The 15,007-nt window shown below is 44.7% G+C and overlaps 2 protein-coding genes across 2 annotated transcripts; one reads left to right on the forward strand and one right to left on the reverse strand.

The window, feature by feature from the left end:
- Window positions 1-918: 918 nt before the first annotated feature.
- LOC110090647 (uncharacterized) lies at window positions 919-8,099 on the reverse strand. The gene is made up of 2 exons (XM_072988529.2): window positions 6,230-8,099; window positions 919-3,733 (listed from the first exon to the last, which is right to left on the reverse strand). The coding sequence occupies exons 1-2, from the start codon at window positions 6,237-6,239 to the stop codon at window positions 2,160-2,162; spliced, it is 1,584 nt and encodes a 527-aa protein (XP_072844630.2). The 5' UTR covers window positions 6,240-8,099; the 3' UTR covers window positions 919-2,159.
- A 739-nt stretch (window positions 8,100-8,838) lies between these two features.
- On the forward strand, window positions 8,839-14,193 carry LOC110090646 (uncharacterized). Its single transcript, XM_072988515.2, is given in 4 exon segments — window positions 8,839-8,929; window positions 9,573-9,680; window positions 10,663-12,272; window positions 12,274-14,193. Coding segments are annotated over 4 exon segments (1,845 nt in total). The 5' UTR covers window positions 8,839-8,895; the 3' UTR covers window positions 12,367-14,193.
- The last annotated feature ends 814 nt before the right edge of the window (window positions 14,194-15,007 follow it).

The raw sequence follows: 15,007 nt of genomic DNA on the forward strand, positions 1-15,007 counted from the left end.
TTGTTGAAGGAGATTAGATGTGTACATGGAACCCAATCAGAAACATCTTTTGCTTCTAGTCTTGGCTGACCAGACCCTTGCTAATTCATTCAGGAGAGAAATCCTCTAAGTAGAAAAAAGCTACCTGTGAACTCATGGCTTGCTTGCCACCAGACAAATGTGGTGAAAACGGAGCCAAAATTTAAATGTTCCAGGCATGGAGCCATCTTCTTCTGGAGAACTTGGGTGATGTCCATCAGACGTTGCATCTGGGAAAGAAAAGAGGAAGCAACAGAATGTTATCACCAGGGGGAGGATTTCTATGACATTTCATACTTTCTCTGCAACCTACTGTATTCCTGAACCTTCAAGCAAGTTAGAACATGTTTATGAATAAACGGGCCTATCTCACCAGATTACTCATAAACATGTCCAAACCCACCTATAAGTTCAAACATAGGGTGCAGGAAAAAATATGACATGTCACAGAAATCCATCACCTAGCTTAAAAGGGCGCACGGACCAGATCCTCAGAAAAGTGTACATTTTTGAGCTACAGCTTCCAGAATCTGCCAACCTGCTTTGGAAATTCTGGGAAATATCACCAAAAAAACTCAGGACTTTTTATCATGTAATTGTCCCCGCTTATTAATGGCATTTTAGGGTTAACCAAGACTTGTTGGTTGGCTGGATCGCTCTGTGGTCTCTGGTTGCGGAGGCAGAGGTTGGAAATACAATTCCCTCCTGTACCTTCTGGGAGAAGAGCCAGCCTGAGTGGCCTTGGGCAAGCGGCACCGTCCCAGGAAGCTTCCAGAAGGGAATGGAAAACCATTTCTATGTATCCCCTATATCTAGAAAGGGTTGTCATAAACAGAGCGCAAAACAATTCTTCCCAAAAAATATGACCTGATATGCATTAATCCAATACAGAAACAGTCCTCCTCACCGCCATGTGGCTTTATTACTAGCATTTGTGGATGATAATCATATGTTTTTAATCAAACTGGATATAAACAATATACTTGGATGCTGTCATGGGCACTGTGATTCCACTATAAAAGTATTATAAATACACTTTGTATTTCAAATGAATAAAACCTCACAAGTGGTACAACAACATTTTGCTGTAGGGCAAAATGGCTCCGTTTCAGGAAGAAAGCAGGATTTATACCTACCCGAGTAGACATTCATATATATGCACGTATCGTGATTTTTTTCTCACACACATGCTGACACACAGAGGCACATACTTGTCAAGGTTTGATACTTTCTCTGTTTAAGAGTATTTGAAAAATTGTGGGGGTGCAGAAAACTCCCCTAAAATTAAGTACAGTAGGAGCCTTGTATCAGTCGGAGATTGGTTCCAAGCCCCACCACGGATACTGAAAAATGTGGATTATAGACAACACTATTATAATAGCTCATGCTATACATACTATGGTCTCTGGTGCCCTCTAGCGGCAACTCTGGTAACTCCATTGTAAAAAAAAGATATTTTGGAGATTTTTCTGATTACAGTACAGTGGTGCCCCACATAGCGAGGTTAATCCGTTCCAGATTAACCGTCGCTATGGGGAAACATCACTAAACGGAACGGAAAATGCCATTGGAACGCATTAAACTTAGTTTAATGCGTTCCAATGGCTTCTGTACTCACCGTTTAGCGAAGTTTCCCCCATCCGGCAGCCATTTTCGCGCCCTCACAATGCGAGTTTTGCCCATTGACTCTGCCGGTATGCCTTCGCATTAGCGATCCCAAAAAAGGGATCGCTATGCGAATTCATCGTTGTACGGTGCGCTCCTTATGCGAGGCACCACTGTATTTTTCATATTTTCGGACTGTGGGTAGGTGAATCAGCGGATACTGATCCTGCAGATAAGAGGGTCTTACTATACTTTGAAACTTGTGGTGTGAAATAAATGATTTATTAAAATTGGTTCTGTGACGTTTACTAAGTATATCACCCGAATGGAAGATTTTCCCACACTGCCAAGCAAGTGTCTCATATTTGATTAATGCTCTTTCCATGTGCCGTAGGTTTGCATAGTTTCTCCCCTCTGTGAATTCTTTGATGAGCAGCGATGAATATTTTCGATTGAAAGGTCTTTCCACACTCCAGACATTAAAATGGCTTCTTCCCCCAAACTGAATTCTTTCATGGATCGTTAAGAGGTGCTCTCTAGTCAAAGGTTTTCCCACAATCTGGGGGTTCGAATGGCTTCTCGACTCTGTGGGTCCTATGATGTGTAACAAGGTTTGCACGTTGACTGAAGCTTTTCCCACACTCCAGGCATTCAAACGGCTTCTCCCCTGAGTGAATTCTTCCATGGATAGTAAGGTTTTCTTTCAGTCTAAAGGTTTTCCCACACTCCCGGCATTCGAAGGGTTTCTCGCCGGTGTGGGTCCTGTGGTGTCTAGCAAGGGTTGTACTCTGACTGAAACTCTTCCCACACTCCTGACATTCAAAGGGCTTCTCACCCGAGTGAACCCTTTCGTGGGTAATAAGACTCTCTCTCACTCTAAAAGTTTTCCCACACTCCAGGCATTCAAAGGGCTTCTCGCCGGTGTGGGTACTCCGGTGGGCAGCAAGGTTTCCCCGTTGACTGAAACTCTTCCCACACTCTGGGCATTTGAACGGCTTCTCCCCAGAGTGGATTCTTTCGTGGGTTGCAAGATGTCCTCTCTGTCCAAAGGCTTTTCCACACTCCCGGCATTTAAAGGGTTTCTCGCCGGTGTGGGTCCTGTGGTGTCTAGTAAAGCTTGTGCAATGGCTGAAGTTTTTCCCACACTCCAGGCATTTAAACGGCTTCTCCCCAGAGTGAGTCCTTTCATGGGGAGTAAGGCTTTCTCTCAGTCTAAAAGTTTTCCCACACTCCAGGCATTCGAAGGGCTTCTCGCCTCTGTGGGTCCGGTGATGCCTCGCGAAGCTTGTGCAATGGCTGAAGCTTTTCCCACACTCCAGGCACGTAAACGGCTTCTCCCCTGAGTGAATCCTTTCATGGGTAGCAAGACTTTCCCTCAGCGTATAGGCTTTCCCACACTCCAGGCATTCGAAGGGCTTCTCACCTCTGTGGGTCTGGTGATGTCTAGCAAAGCTTCCCCGTCGGCTGAAACTCTTTCCACACTCCAGGCATGTAAATGGCTTCTCCCCCGAGTGGGTTTTTTCGTGGCTTATAAGTTGTGCTCTCAGTCGAAACGTTTTCCCACACTCCTGGCATTCAAAGGGCTTCTCGCCGGTGTGGGTCCCGAGGTGGGTAACGAGGTTTCCCTGTTGACTGAAACGCTTCCCACACTCCAGGCATTTGAACGGCTTCTCCCCTGAGTGGATTCTTTCATGGGCAGTGAGCCCTCCTCTCAGGCTAAACGTTTTCCCACACTCCTGGCATTCGAAGGGCTTCTCGCCTCTGTGGTGATGTCTAGCTAGACTTGCAGAATGACTGGCACTCTTTCCATACTCCAGGCACATAAACGCTTTCTCCCCTTTGTGAACCTTTACATGGCTATCAAGTGCTGATTTACGGGCAAAGGTTTTCCCACACCCAGGGCATTCATTGCCTTGTTCTCCTTTGGGTATTTTCTGATGGACTTCCACCCCACAAGGCATGGGTTCGTCCATTTTCTCATCTACTTGATCTCCTGCCAGCTTCTCCATTCCATCTCGATCCACAACACCGTTCTCCTCATCTGTACCATCACCTGTTTCCTCCGGCGCTTGCTGTCTTCCTCTTTTGCTTCGTCTCTCTGACATTTTTCCTGTTCAAAAGAGAGGAGAAACCATAAGCAGGAGAAACAGATTTCTGAATCAAGGAACAAACCCAATGAACTTTTATTCTCCCACATTCCCTGACAGGGAGAATGGAGGAGAATAAAATCCGGCTCTGGTTGAGGGAAACCACCTTCAAAAATATCAACGGGGAGGCTGATTCTGTCACCCTTTAAGATGCTGAGGGAAACCAAACGGGATTTATCAAGCTCCTCTCTGCTGGACAGAGATGGGACATGTCATTCCACTTCTTTTCCTGATACAGTGGTGCCTCACTTGACAACGTTAATTCGCCCCAACAAAATCGCTGTAGAGCAAAAACGTCGTAAAACGAAATAAAAAAGCCCATTGAAACGCATTGAAACCCGTTCAATACGTTCCAATGGGCTGAAAACTCACCGTCCAGCGAAGATCCTCCATAGGGGCAGCCATTTTCCATGCCTGTTTAGTGAGGAATCTGTCCCTAAGCACAGCGGGGGGGCATTTTCTTCACCCGGCGGCCATTTTGAAACCTGACAATCAGCTGTTTTTGATCGTCGTAAAGCGGAAATCGGTTCCCAAAGCAGGAAATCAATCAGCGCAAAGCGGAAAAACCCCATTCAAACCATCGTTTTGCGATCACAATTGCGATCGCAAAAACATCATCATGAGCGGATTCATCATCGTTAAACGGGGTAATCGTAAAGCGGGGCACAACTGTACAACAACTGTGACATTCTGTGATGAAATAGTGGTCTTCCAGGCTGGAAAAATTCTAGGGAGATGCACAGTTAGAAACAAACGTGGGTCATTCCACAATCTTCATGAAAAGTTTACCTATCAATCAAGAGTAGTGATTCCCAGATGTTTCTGGAATAAAACTCCTCGAAGTCCAACTACCTCAAACAGATTCCTCATCCAAAAGATCAAGAACCCAAGGGATGGAAAAAGGAGATGATTAGAAAAGGAATAAGAGAAGCACAACACAGATTGGGAAACCACACTCTAGATTAGTGGTTCCCAACTTTGAATCCCCAGTTGTTCTTAGACTACAACTCCCAGAAGCCGTCACCACTAGCTGTGCTGGCCAGGATTTCTGGGCATTGTAGTCCAAGGAAATCTGGGGACCCAAGGTTAGGAACTACTGGTCTAGATCTCTCTCACAGAACATTACAGGGTAGCAAAAGGCATGTTTTAATGATAGCTCTTCTGTTAATCTAGCTTCCAGCCTCTGTGTATATGTCTCTCTTTTTCTCTTATGGGGCGGTGGGAAGGTCCTTTCAGTTGAGATATGCCCCCTCCCCACCCCAAAAAAAAATGGTCTTAAAAGCCTTGAAATGTTATTGCCCATGCAAATGACACATGTTGGGCTGTAGTCCAAAAAGACGTGAGGAAGCTCTGGGAACAGCAAACTACTGTGTTTCTCAAAAAATAAGACAGGGTCTTATATTAATTTTTGCTCCAAAAAAAGGCATTAGGGTTATTTTCAGGGGCTGTTTTATTTTACAGTCATGTCTTATTCTGGTTGCTGCACAATGCTGCACAAGGGTGGAGGGCGGGGTTTCACTTAACTGGGGCTTATTTTTGGGGTAGGGCTTATATTACGAACATCCTGAAAAATCATACTAGGGCTTATTTTCAGGTTAGGTCTTATTTTTGGGAAAACAGGGTATTTGACAAATGGGGAAAAGATTTTAAGAGATATGCAGCAGTATCATCAATGAATCTGTATTTTTTTTCTCTTTTATATCTCTTACCCAAATATTGGGACCTCACTCTGCAGAAAGAGAGAAAATGATGGAGAGGGTGGATCAAGTGGATAGAGGGAAGCTCTTTTCCCTTTCACACAATACCCGAACCAGGGGGACATCCACTCCAATGGAGTGTTGGGAGAGTGAGAACAGATAAAAGACAATATTTCTTTACCCAGCGGGTTGTTAGTCTGTGGAACACCTCGCCACAGGATGTGGTGATGGCATCTGGCCCAGATGCCTTTAAAAGGGGATTGGACACATTTCTGGAGGAAAAGTCCATTGCAGGTTACTAGCCATGATGGGGATGTATAACCTCCAGGCTTAAAAGGAAGGGACCTCCAAATGCCAGATGCAGGGGAGGGGGATCAGGAGAGAGGTAGCCAGTTGTCTCGTGTGCTCCCAGAGGCATCTGTTAGGGCCCCTGTGAGATACAGGAAGCTGGACTCAAAGGGCCCTTGGCCTGATCCAGCAGGGCTCTTCTTACCTGCTTATGTAAAGACACTCCCTGATGCACCAAATGAATTTTCGCTATGCTGGCTGCTAGGTGACACTTTGTGTTAATTGAGTGATTCATTTTCTTTACATCCCACCAAGGCAGGACCCCAGAGAGCTCATAACAGTGAAGTAAAACAGATACATACGAGCGTTTTAATTGGGGGTAGGGGGGAACCCCTCAAGCTTTTACAATATTAAGCAACCATTTAGAAACCAATAAATAACTTTTCACGTTAAAAGTCTGCAAAGGGTGCTTACTAGATCTCATGAGGAAGCAGAAACAACAGGGAGAGGAGGAAAAGGCTTTCCAGAGGAGCTGCCTTCGCTCTGAAGATCGTTCCCCCTTTCTGGAATGTAACTCCGTTCCTTTCAGGCCAAGCCGCCAGCCCAGTCCTGAGGGCAGGGGTGGGCAAACCCAGCACCCCACAGCTTCTGTTTATCCCTCTACTACAACTCCCAGAATCTCCAGCCAGCACGACCACCGGCGGTCGTAGCCCAAAACCACAACATCTCTTAACTTCTTCACGGATTTGCTTTCGGACTCCAACTCCCATCATCCCAGGCACTGGCCGTGCTGGCTGGGGATTCTGGGAGTTGTAGTTTTGTGTTTGTTTTTAAAGAGAGCTTGGGCACTCTGGATACCCTCCCGTCACAAAACTTGGGCAAAGGTTACTTTTTAAGACTACAATTCGCGAAAGCCTAACCACTGCCTGGAAAAGGATGGGTACTGTAGTCCCGGGGAAAAAAGTGAATCTTCGAAGTCTCTTCCCCCCCCCATTGAGATTGGAAGGAGGGACTTGTAGGGAAGCATTTCCGGTGAAAGGGATCAGATCTTCCTCTTCCGCTTTCCTCTCTCTCTCTCTCTCTCTCTCGGAATCTCTCCTTCTGTTGCTTTTAACCCCTACGGAGCCAAGGGTAAAGAGCCTTCCTGGGCTTGGCTTACAGGAGGATGAAGGAAAATTAGCAAAAAGGCTGAGTTTACCAGGGTCTGTAGACTAAAATCAGAGGAAGTGGGTCTGAGCCACAAAGGGGTCACCTTGAAATAAACCTGTTAGACCAAACACCAAACATTAGACCCTAAATTGTTTCATATGAGGTGTAACAGCCAAAGAATACTTAGAATATTTGGAATGACAGCACAGTGGCAATCTTGAGTGCTTCTTTCTGCTCCACCATCCTACCTTTTCAATTAGAGCTATTGCTCTTGATGTTGTTTTCCTTATTTGTGATTGTATGTTGTATTTTGATTTTGACTTTGACTTTTGTATAACCATTATTTTTTCGAGATTTTTTTTAAAATGTGTCATTGTTTTACTGTATTGTAAAGAGGAGCCTTGCAACCAGATGGGCGGTACAGAAGTCGAATGAATGAACGTTCTACTTGTGAAATTGACATTTCATCTATTCTTTCATTTTGTTTCCCTGTGTCTGATGAAGTGGACTTGTCCATGAAAGCTCACATTAAAATATAGGAGTTAGCTTTTAAGACACAACATTTTTGCTGTTTTTGTTTGTTTGGATTTTGCCTAACACACTAGCCAACCTGTACACCTGCCCTGCTGCCAGTCCTAAGTCCCACTTAAAAAATATTTTTTCATTGTAGGGGCTAGAAAGTGGAAACACATGACTTCAGGGTTCCTGATCTCCTGCCTTCTTCACTACAACTAAATCAGACTTCATATGGGGTGATATGATAGCCCTTTTCAAATATCTGAAAGGCTGTCATACAGAGAAGGGGCAACATCTGTTCTTGATCATCCCAGAGTGCAGGACATGGGTTCAAGGTACAGGATTTCGGATGAATATCAGGAAAAACTTTCTAACTGTTAGAGTAGTACGACGGTGGAACCAGTGACCTCAGGAGTTGGCGAGTGCTCCAACACTGGAGGCATTCAAGAAAAAACTGGCAGATAGGCTTGGATGGTATTCCTGCGTTGAGCAGTGGGTTGGACTCAGTGGCCTTGTAGGCCCCTTCCAACTTCACTTTTCTGTGATTCATCTGGTCAAAGGTTTCTCCTCCATATATATGGCTATTCATTCCATTTGCATCTCATCAAACCCATGAAACAGGTTGTAAGAAGCAGGTCGGCAGGAGGACGTCCTTCCAGGTGTTTTGGGACTGCAACTCCCATGCGTCCTAGACAACACAACCAACAATGAGGAATGCTGGGAATTGTTTTCCAGGATCTGGGCACGCACAAGTGCCCCATTCTTAAAAATTCCCACTCTGGGAAAAGAAAAGAACATGCAAGGGCCAAAAAATTTCATTTAATAAGTAAAAATTGTTGGCCTTGTTATTTATTAGCCCTGGCCTTGTATTGTTGGTAGTAGGCATCCTTCAGTCTCGAAAGACTATGGTAGCGTGCTCTGAACAGAGGACTCGGAACAGCGTCTAGTGTGGCTGAGGAGGCCAATTCGAGAGGGACAATCCCTTCCACACTGAAGACAAATCCAATCTGTCCCCTGTCCAGCTCCCTGGTTTTGCTTCCTTTGTGACTTCCTCTTTGCCTCGGCCTGCTGGGCAAGGGTCTCTTCAAATTGGGAGAGGCCGTGATGTACCGCCTGCCTCCAGGCTGAACGATCAGATGTCAGAGTTTCCCATCTGTTGAGGTCTTATCGGCTTATTAAATAAAAAATTCATTTAATAAGCCAATAAGTACCAACAATAAATAACAAGGCCAGGGCGACTTTGATCAGTAATCTTATTTTAAAACTTTGTGCAATGAAGGGTTGACTTTTTTCTCTCCCTCCTTTCAAGAAAGGAGAAACACTTTGTCCTTCTAAGAGTTAAACGCATTGAAGATACGTTGGGTTCCTAGAAGGGAAAAGGGATTTGGAGAGGGAGGGACTTCCTTACCAAAGGGGGCCCTTCCTGCCGCCCCTCTCTCTTTCTCCGGAAGTGCACCTCTCTTTCCCTCTAGTATATGCCCCGCATTGGGACCCGCCTTCTGAAACCTGGTGAGCCGCGTTCTTTGTACACCGGGGGAGCCCCGGGGCTGCTGGGGAGGGCGATGAGCCATGAGATGATGAACCCCCCCCCGAGGGGAGGATGCTTAGTCTGTCAATGGGGAGAACCATATGGGAAGTGGGGAGGAGCTGCTCCCTTCCCGGGTGGCGTTGGAAGAGCTGAGAGGTGCAAGGGAGACCCCCCTCCCCATTGCACTCTATAGGGAGGCAGCCCTTGCAAGCTGACCTTCTGCTACCATGGCAAGAAGCATTTCCCTCTCCTCTTTCTCCCGCAAAGCCAAGAAAACCAGTGGAGGATGTGTTCAAGGAAACGGTTGCACTGATTCATCATCCAGCGGTTGATGCATGCATGCAACAATGAAGATGATGGCTCTCATTAACTTAGTGCAGTGATTCCCAACCTTGGGTCCCCAGATGTTCTTGGGCGACCACTCCCTGCCATGCCCGATCAGCAATTGCTAACCCAAGACCGTGGTTTCTTTTATGGAGTTCATCCCTCTCGTATCTGATCTTCCTCTTTTCCTTCAGCTTCAGAAGTTTAAATCCCACAATATAATGCCCCAGCCAACTCACTTTGGGATTTGATAGTTTTCTTTCGCCGGTGATATATATTTTTTTTCTTTTTTAAATCCAGGGTCTTTTATTCTTTGGAGAATAAATAATTCTTTGGAGTGCTGGATCTGTCCAGAGGTACCTGTGGAGGAAATGATGGAGGAGAGCAGCAAGACCACAGTTTCTCTTGGTAAGGCTTCTCCTGTCTCTGACCGATAATAATATGTGTGATCCCCAGGGATAGAGTGATTCCTCCCCCCCCCCCAGTCGGACAGCCTTGAGTTTCTGGGGAGATCCAGAATTGGCCATTTACAACCAAGGCCTTAGGGGCAGGCAAGATCCACCAGACTTTAAAAACAAAAACAAAAACTGGAAGTACTTACCTGGACTCTTTCTGTTGTTTTTTTTAAAGGCAGTTTCTGGCCATGTGTAGGCCTGCATGACCCCCTTTAGTATCAGAGGCAAGAATCTGACCTCCCACGCTCACGCCTATTCTAAGCAAGAACCAGGAATATTTTTCCAATGCTTGGCTGTTGCTCCATCACAAGACTCCCTTGTGGGTGGAGGGTGTATACTGTTTTGTAGGGACTATATTATTCTCTCTTCCCCTCTGTTCGCTGCCCTGTTTTAACCGTCCACCCCAGTGTGCCACCTTGTTATTTGTGGGGTGCATAAAAAAAAAACTGAGGGCTGACATAGGCTTCAAAATTTAACGCCAACACTTTAAGTTGGGCCTTGAAAGAAGCTGGAGCATTATCCTAAACTTACTGGCACATCGCTGCTGTTATGCATTGTCACATTACTTCCATCTGGTTGCTGAGGTATATGAGATATTTAAGGATTGGATTTAACAGTGCCACCCATCAATGGGTTTCTGTGACTAAGCAGGGATTTGAACTCTGCGCCCTAGGCTGACACTCTGTCGTCTTACAGCACAGTGGATTTTTTAAAAAATGAATAATGAAATAAAGCCCAATATCATTCATTCTGCATTTCATACCATTCTGGCAGAAAACCAAAAAGTAAGTAGTTTATCCAGAATGTTGGGCGATAAAAATGCTCTCCCATCTTTATTCTGTTTCCCCCCTTTATTAAAACTGTTAGTTCAGGTTCTGTGATATGATCACCGGTTCGAATGTGGACTTTCTACCGGCTTGTTGTCTTCATTACAGATGGCGGCAAGTTGGAACCAGAGAAGAACGAGCAACATGTGATACCACTGGAAAGGTGTAAAAGTAGAAAACAACAGAAAAGGAAAACAGAGGCTGTTTACAAAAGAAGAGATAAAATCACTGCTTCTCAAGGCATCGACTACCATGAGATTGCAGTCAAGGAAAAAGCAGATGCAGTCGAGGAAAAAGCAGATGCAATGGAGGAAGAAACAAATGCAGTAGAGGAAAAAATGGGTGCAGTAGAGGAAAAAATAGATGCAGTAAAAGAAAAAATGGGTGCAGTAGAGGAAAAAATGGATGGAGTAGAGGAAAAAATGGGTGCAGTAGAGGAAAAAATGGATGGAGTAGAGGAAAAAATAGGCGCAGTAGGGGAGATCAGTAGGTGCCAAGTGCAAAGAAAACCTTTCATTTCCAGATCAAAACTTAAATCTCACTGCAAATTCCACATAGCAGATAAATCACGTAACTGCTTGGAATATGGAAAGAGGTTTAGTATGAAGACAAAGCCCACCTACCAAAAAATTGACCCTGGAGAAAAAGCATATATATGCTTGGAGTGTGGAAAGAGTTTTTATCGCAATGCAGAACTCACAAGGCATCGGAGGATCCACACAGGGGAGAGACCCTATTCGTGCCTGGAATGCGGGAAGTGTTTTGGGCAGAACACGGACCTCACGAAACATCAAAGGGTCCACACAGGGGAGAAACCCTATTCATGCCTGGAGTGCGGGAAGTGCTTTAGTGAGAAACGCACCCTTGTGGCCCATTTAACCGTTCACACAGGGGAGAAGCCCTACACGTGCTTAGAGTGTTGGAAGAGCTTTAGTGAGAAGAGAAAACTGATTTCTCATCAAAGAATCCACACAGGGGAGAAGCCCTATAAATGTTTGGAATGTGGGAAAAGTTTCATTCAAAAGACGAGCCTCAGCTGCCATCAGATCCTTCATAAGGGGGAAAACCCATATAAATGCGCGGAATGTGGGAAGAGTTTCTGCCGGAACGCCGACCTCACGAGGCACCGAAGAATTCATACAGGAGAGAAGCCGTTTGAATGCCTGAAGTGTGGAAAGAGCTTCGTTCAGAACACAGACCTGACGAAGCATCAAAGGATTCACACAGGGGAGAAACCCTATGCGTGCTTGGAGTGTGGGAAGACGTTTAGCGAAAAAAGGAAACTTATCTCCCATCAGACAATTCACACCGGGGAGAAAGCCCACGAGTGTTTGGAGTGCGGGAAGAGGTTTAGCCTTCGCACCAATCTTACTATTCATCAAAGAATCCACACCGGGGAGAAGCCCTATAAATGTTCCGAGTGCGGAAAGAGGTTCATTCAAAAGACGAGTCTGAGCTGCCATCAAAGAATTCACACAGGGGAGAAACCGTACAAATGCCTGAGCTGTGGAAACAGCTTCAGTAAGAAGTCTTACCTTGTTTCTCACGAAAGAATCCACACAGGGGAGAAACCTTACAAATGTTTGGAGTGCGGAAAGTGCTTCAGTCAAAAGAGCAACCTCAGTTATCACCAGAGAACCCACAGAGGGGAGAAGCCGCCCTATAAATGCTTGGAGTGTGGGAAAAGTTTCAGTTTTAAATCAGCTCTCACTAGACATAAAAAAAGTTCACACAAGAGAGAAACTGTATAAAGTGTGGGAAAGGGCTTCAATCAAAATGCAGACCCCTTTCAATATCAAAGTATCAAAGTAGGCAGTAGGGAGGGAGGAGGACATAATATGAGACGTAGCCACTCAAGAAAGGATGCCACAGTCTTGAGTTTGCAAGATCTGCACAAGCTGATAATTATAGGACCTTTTGGAGATTTTTATAGAGTTGCCATAAGCCTGAAGTGACTTGGTGGCACATAATACATGTATCAGATCATGCACACAGCAAAGGAATTGCGCAATGCTTAGCGTGTAAGGTGATTCAGGGGGAACCAAAATCCTTTTCTTGAAATAAATCTCATTGTTGTTATGTGTCACCAAGTAGGAGCTGACTTACAGTGACCTTCCTACCCTGTTTCCCTGAAAATAAGACCTAACCTGAAATTAAGCCCTAGTATGATTTTTCAGGATGCTCATAATATAAGCCCTACCCCAAAAATAAGCCCCATTTAAGTGAAACCCTGCCTTCCACCATTGTGAAGAAGATACATGGAAAAAAAATAAAGCATCTCCTGAAAATAAGCCCTAATGTGTTTTTTGGAGTAAAAATTAATATAAGACCCTTTCTTATTTTCAGGGAAACAGGGCAATAGGGCTTGTAAAGTAAGTGAGATATTTAAAGTGTGGTTTTACCAGTTCTACAAACCCAGTGAATTTCCGTGGCTGAGCGGGGATTTGAACCCAGGTCTCCTGAATCTTAGTCCATCGCTTTATTCACTACACCACACTTATAGGAGTAAAATAGTACAAATGTTAAGAAGGGGGGGGAGAATCAGTCATATGGGAATTCTCACTTCTCATTCAATAAAACACACATGAAAAATAAAAACCCTTCAAATATAGCATGAGATGTATTCACAGTTTAGCCCATCTTTCACTTTGGGAAGTCCACCAGTGAAACTATGTTAATTGGATTTTTTTAATTAACAATTTCTCTCCACACCCATCGCTTATAGTATTGTTATATGCCATCAAGTTGCATCGAATAGAGTTCTCAGTGAATGTGAGATATTTAAGGAGCAAACCCTCATTGCAGTTACCACGACTGAACAGGGATTCGAATCCAGTTCTCTTTAGGCCTAGTCCACTACTCTGTCTAGTAGACCACAATGTCTCTCGGTCTATAGTATTGTTTTAGAAATAAAAGAGAGGTATGCATTCCATAAATAATAAAATGCAGGACAGGATTTATTTTATTTTATTTTTTTATTTATAATCTGTCCTTTGGGGGTTGGAATCTGTGCCCTATGGGCCCCTTCCAACTCCATTATTCTGTGATTCTAAGCGTGCCACCTAGGAAATGGTACTATAGAGAGATTTAAATGAACAAATGAACCAGTTTTCATCGTAGGCAAAAATGTCCTTATATGAACAATTTCCTATGTATTGTTTTCATCTCTGTTTTGCATAATCTAGGGACGTGGTGGCGCTGCGGGCTAAACCGCAGAAGCCTATGCTGCAGGGTCAGAAGACCAAGCAGTCGTAAGATTGAATCCACGCGACGGAGTTAGCGCCCGTCGCTTGTCCTAGCTCCCGCCAACCTAGCGGTTCGAAAGCATGCAAATGCGAGTAGATAAATAGGGACCACCTCGGTGGGAAGGTAACAGTGTTCCGTGTCTAATTCGCACTGGCCACGTGACCACGGAAGATTGTCTTCCGACAAAACGCTGGCTCTATGGCTTGGAAACGGGGATGAGCACCGCCCCCTAGAGTCGAACACGACTGGACAAAAATTGTCAAGGGGAACCTTTACCTTTTGCATAATCTGTTTGTACTTTGATACAGTACTGCAGTTGTACACTGCCCTGATATGCTAATAGAACAAATGGGGAAACATTAAAGTGTTAAATAAAAGATGCACAAGTTGTTATCCTTTCCTGATACTATAATAAAGTATGAAAAATATATATTAAGGATAGGCTTTTGGAGGTTTGTGGACTGCAAAACCCATAATTCTCCATTCCAAGGATTCTGCCTAACGGACAGCTAAATGTGTCTGACTAGGAGAAAGGCCTCTATTTAGGCGTAGCTCTGCTGAAGCTTCCTGTTCAGAAAGAAAGGTCCCAACTTGTACTGGGGCAGGAACAGGAAGCTTGAGAGCTAGTAGGCCTAACTCAGCCCCAAAGCTTTTCTATGTGAGCTTTCATGGATAAGTCCACTTCCTCAGACAGCTGACATCCAGTTCCATCTCCAACACTGGCTTGATATAGCCTGATGCCACTTTTTTAATAGACATGAGCCCATCCTATGGAATTCTGGGAGTTGTAGTCCAGGGATTTCCATAGTTTATAACAGCTACTGTACAATGGTGGGTGAATTACTCCAGGCAATAGATGACAGCAGGCACAACATGGTAATGAGTTACAGTATAATTACTGTATTGTAATGTTTTATATTTGGTAGTGGCCTCAGAAGTCTTGACAAATATTGAGGCCCTTGAGATGGGTGTCAAGCGTGTGTATAGAGAGACAGAATTCTAAGCTGCAGTTTAGAAGGCACCAATGCTCCATAGCAACGATTTCGGATTGCCTTGGCAAACTACGAATCCAAAGATTTCGTATAACAGAATCATGGCTGTGACTGTGCACTGCAGATGCTTTCTTATATGGGCTGCTTTAACCCCTTCTCCCAGCCCCTTCTGTTCTAACAAAAGAGAGAACAGTTCTGCCCCATCTGGGGGTGTT

Source organism: Pogona vitticeps, chromosome 2 (assembly GCF_051106095.1).
Source record: "Pogona vitticeps strain Pit_001003342236 chromosome 2, PviZW2.1, whole genome shotgun sequence".
Taxonomy (NCBI): domain Eukaryota; kingdom Metazoa; phylum Chordata; class Lepidosauria; order Squamata; family Agamidae; genus Pogona; species Pogona vitticeps.